The sequence below is a fragment of the Silene latifolia genome, chromosome 7 (assembly GCF_048544455.1).
Source record: "Silene latifolia isolate original U9 population chromosome 7, ASM4854445v1, whole genome shotgun sequence".
NCBI lineage: Eukaryota > Viridiplantae > Streptophyta > Magnoliopsida > Caryophyllales > Caryophyllaceae > Silene > Silene latifolia.
In genome coordinates, this window is record NC_133532.1 from 60,399,566 (window position 1) to 60,404,237 (window position 4,672).

At 39.4% G+C, this 4,672-nt stretch overlaps 2 protein-coding genes across 2 annotated transcripts; both read right to left on the bottom strand.

Moving 5' to 3' along the window:
- Nucleotides 1-522: 522 nt before the first annotated feature.
- LOC141590145 (uncharacterized) lies at nucleotides 523-2,189 on the bottom strand. The gene is made up of 3 exons (XM_074410754.1): nucleotides 1,688-2,189; nucleotides 1,395-1,609; nucleotides 523-1,050 (listed from the first exon to the last, which is right to left on the bottom strand). The coding sequence occupies exons 1-3, from the start codon at nucleotides 2,187-2,189 to the stop codon at nucleotides 523-525; spliced, it is 1,245 nt and encodes a 414-aa protein (XP_074266855.1).
- A 553-nt stretch (nucleotides 2,190-2,742) lies between these two features.
- Nucleotides 2,743-3,336, bottom strand: LOC141590146 (uncharacterized). Its single transcript, XM_074410755.1, has one exon. The coding sequence runs from the start codon at nucleotides 3,334-3,336 to the stop codon at nucleotides 2,743-2,745; it is 594 nt and encodes a 197-aa protein (XP_074266856.1).
- Between the last annotated feature and the right edge of the window lie 1,336 nt (nucleotides 3,337-4,672).

Consider the following 4,672-nt stretch of genomic DNA (forward strand, 5'->3'; position numbering starts at 1 on the left):
CAAAATCTAACCCTTCCCTACATCGGTGCACCATCCTACCTGCAATCGCATTTCAATATTAGCTTGATTAAAATTGTTGAGCTATATGTAATAATTTTGCGGTGCATTTAATTACCTTGTGATTTCACCGAAAACCAGCTCTCCTAAGCATCTCAAATGACACGACATTTTGCACCATGTGTCCATTACTGCCTGCTACACCTTTGATTTGCATAACCTTCAATTCCCGAGATGAACGAGCACGTGATAGCGCCACGTATAATTGGCCATGTGAGAAACACGGTCTTGGTAGGTATACTCCAACCTGCTCCAAAGTCTGACCTTGTGCCTTGTTAATTGTCATTGCGAAGCTTAATTTAATCGAAAACTGTTTTCTCTGGAAATTAATTGGGAATCTAGAACTTTTTTATGGTTTGAGTGTAATTCTGGGTAAGAAAACACGTTCTCCTGTGTAGAATCCTGTGGCAATCTCACACTCAATCATGTTTGGGAAAAAAAAGTTTGCAGATAAGGCGCGTTCCATTACAGAGCCCCGCTGCAGGGTCTAAATTCCGTAATAATCACTGGTGAGTTGTCCTTCAGAACAAGCTGATGTGGCGTCATTCCAGAAGAGCATAGGGAGTTTAGAAATTCTGCAGGGTATACATTTGAATTGTCATCAACAACACTGTCAAAACTATGGTAGACATGTTTTGGCCCTGAGAACTTTTCGATCAGAGCACTATTTATGCAATGAACATCGGCATTGCACGGAGTTAAAATAACTCGTACATTGAAAATGTCAGGATTAAAACAGCTTTGCTGTATCTCTGGAAACACTGCATCAATTAGATCCTGTTCCGACTCCTTCTCTCCACTTTCTTCTAACATTATATGTGGAGGCAGCTGCACCAAGCTACTTGCCACAGTCTGTAGTTCTCCATTACCCAAGCGGAGAAGAAATTCGGCAAACTTAGGATCCTCTCTTGCCCTGATATTTTCAGTAAGGCTAAATTTTGTTAGGCTGAGCCAAATTGGAGAACTGACAATGCTTGCTTCAACTGCTTCTTGCTGAGTTTGGCGTGTAAGTACGGGAAGTACTTGTCGAAAGTCCCCCCCCAAAAAACAATGACCTTTCCTCCAAACAGTTCAGAGCTATTACAAACATCTTGGAGTAACATGTTGACGGCTTATATATTGTCTCTTTTGGCCATTGATGCTTCATCTCAAATGATCAATGATACTTCCCGGAGCAAACATGCTAGACCGCCTTGCTTAGGGACATCACATGTTAATGTCTCTTCAGTATCAAGGGGTATTTTAAACCTGGAATGTGTTGTCCTACCTGTTGGTAAATTTGAGGCCGCTATTCCTGAGGTAGCTGTAGGTAGGCATATTTTACCTATTGACCTCACCTTTGAATATAGAGCACCATATAAAAAAGTTTTACCAGTTCCTCCGGGCCCATCAATGAAAAACGCTCCTGCTTTGTTTCCCTTGACATTTTGAATGATCGTCTTATATGCAGCGCGCTGCCTGACGTTGAGATCTTTCAGTGAAGCTAACTGCAAAAGGGGCACTGGTGAATTCATAGCATCACTAATATCCCTGGTACTTTGAAGCTTTGTTTCTTGATCAAAATGTAAATGGGCCAAGCCAAATTGTTCAAAGCATTTACCCATTCCCTCAAGAAACTACTCCACTTTACCTGCCGTTAAATATAGTATCTTCAAGGTCTGTCCAGGAAACTGTTTCCTAAAATCATCAGAAAGTGGTATGTAATATTGTTCCCAAAATTCAGCAGGGTTCTCTGGGCAACCGAATATAAGAATAGTTGCAAATAGTCGCCTAAGAGCATTTGGCATTTCAACCTGTATAGCTTCGTCCATACACTGTTCTGCTGCATTATACTGCTCAAGTATCCCCCTCTTTAGCGCAGCTTCTTGAAATGACACACAATAGACATCGTTCACTGTCAAAATATCGTCAAAAGATGTAGGCCCCCTAACATGTGCTAAAAGTAACCGAAGGTAGTAGCGTTCCCCTTCCCCAGGAGAAGCATGCGCAACTCGGCCAATTAATACACCATGATTCCTCCCTTTCCATTTTTTAAGTTTCTCATGCCACACAAAATGCTCAGGGAATTCACTATATAGATATTTGGGGCCTTCTTTTATTGCAGCATTGGTTGTGAAAAATTCAGTAAGCATTGTTTTCACCCTAGCATAATCAGAAGCCACTTCTTCAAGTGCCTCATTTTCTGTAAAGCGCACCATCTGGCCATTGGGTATGTGCACTGGTAAAGGTTGTACTGAAGGATATATGTCAAATAAGTTGAATCCAAAAATCCGCCAAGCTGCTTCGGGTACTTATCAATCTCATCAACTAACATAAAAGCCATTCCATTGGGAACACTAAATAGTATCCGATCATGACCCTTATACACATACTTATATAAGTACTTAACCGCATTAATTGTGGAACAAACTTCTACATTTAAGTGGAAGTCAAACGTTGCCAGTAAATAAGTGTAAGGAACCACCGAACTGTTATCCATTAATGCTTTCCACATTTTTATCTTTTCACCAGTATCCCTCCGCCTATATAATGGGTAAGAATCCTTCCCATTTGTTGTGAACTCTCTTAATTGCTTTGGATAATTTTTTTCACAAAACCTCTTTCCATCTTTTATTTTCATACAAGAACACTTTGGGAAGTTATCACCGCAGGGACCATGCATCATGTGCCTCAGAACCACAACTCTTAGGTGAGGGTTGTCATGCAACGGAATTTCAGCAGCAACATTTGATCAAAATTTTCAGGTGTTGTAATTTTGTATGCTGGTTGAAGAATGATGAGGAAGTGTGCATGAGGTAAGCCACACTTCTGAAACTCAACTACATTAATCATAGAGGCCACTTCTCCGAATATCCTCTTCTCTTTGATTTGTTTTCGGAGCAATGTTAGTTTAGCATGGAATACCCGGGCCAACAGATCAGGCCTATTTTGTGCTTGTTCACCAGCAGAAAGTTCAGCTTTGATTTCAGCCCAGTTTGGATTGCATGTCATAGTTATGAATAAATCTGGCTTCCCATATTTTTGGACAAGAGCCATTGCATTTAAATACCGCCTCCGCATATCGCTAGGGCCGCCTAGGAAAGAAGGCGGCAACACAATTCGCTTCCCGACATTACATGCACTGTTTTCTTCTAGTTCCACTGTATCTAGAATTCCTTGATACAGGTCTACTCGTATAGTATCTTGATTCAACCGCAAGAAATCCAGGCGCGTATTTCCAATTTTCACATACATGTCCACAATATATTGCTGGAACAACCTCCCTCCACGAAGAACCATGTTGCCAGGTCTTATTTGGAACTTGTAGGCGTAATATTCCCGGCAAGAAATCCGCTTATCAGCTTTGGTTCACCTTCTAGCTGCATCTGGTTATTTATAGTTCAAAAGTTAGCATAAAGAAAGAAACAAATCCAAATTTAAAATCGCTTTAACAGACACTCACTTGCTATTTATGCCTGAACAAGAGATTCAGGCCCCTCGTCTGCAAGCGTTGCAATTGGAAATGTCGAATTTGTTTCCCTGTCAAAGGTTGGGCTTGACAGCTTCTTTAAACCTTGATGCCACCCACTGTCTCCTTTGGGCAATAAAGGAGGATACTGAAGAGGATCATAACAGCCATAAAAATGTTTTATGCTATGGTTATGTGCGCCTCTCCCATACGCAATTATATGTGGCCCTTCATTTCCTTGCATTGTTGTTGTATCTGCCCACACAGCTGCTACTTCATCAGACGTCAGTGCATTATACACCCTCTGGTTTTGACTTAGATCAGTGCTCAACACAATCCTAGTATTCTCAGTGACCTCAACCTCCTTCAATGATCTAAAAAATTTGCCATATGGATTGTCATCTATCAGGCCCATGAGAAGAGTGATTGTTTCTTCATTCAAGTTAGGGAACAATCCTAGCCGGTTTTCCTTTTCATGTTGGCCATCATAAAAGTACAACTGTAGGTACCTTGGAATACTATCCATGGGTATTAAATCCGGCAAGAAATGATAAACCTGGCCTTGTGTCAGGAACACATTGTTGGGAAATGTGTCCTCAACAATAGTGCGATCACATGATTTAAATATCATTATTAAATCTCATTTTAAAGAATACAATTGGGAAGTAATATTGTTATCACAATCGGTCAACATATATCGGTAATGATTGGCTGACTAGAGTTTGACATTACTGTCGTGTGACGGTGGTGATCAGTTGACCCCCTAGGTCATACCTATAGGGCGATACTCTTAATTGATCATTTAATTAATCGTATAATGTTACGAGTTAATTAAATTACTTGAAAAATTGACGGACGATTTTGGAAGTAAAATTTACGTATCAAATTGAAATATGATTAAATGAGATACGGTCTGAGTAATCGAATTGTATCATTACTCGGATGAAATTATTGTTTAAAGAAACAATTAGATTTGAATGAATTATTATAAATGCGTTTATAAACGGTAAAATATTTTGGCACAAGTAATTATGAAATTACTAAGTCGATTTTTGTATATGACGTATTTTTATTAATACGTTGATTTTTAATATGTTAAAAATACATAACTATTTATGTTACATGTGATATGTGACATATTGACATTTGACAAAAATAATATGGAAT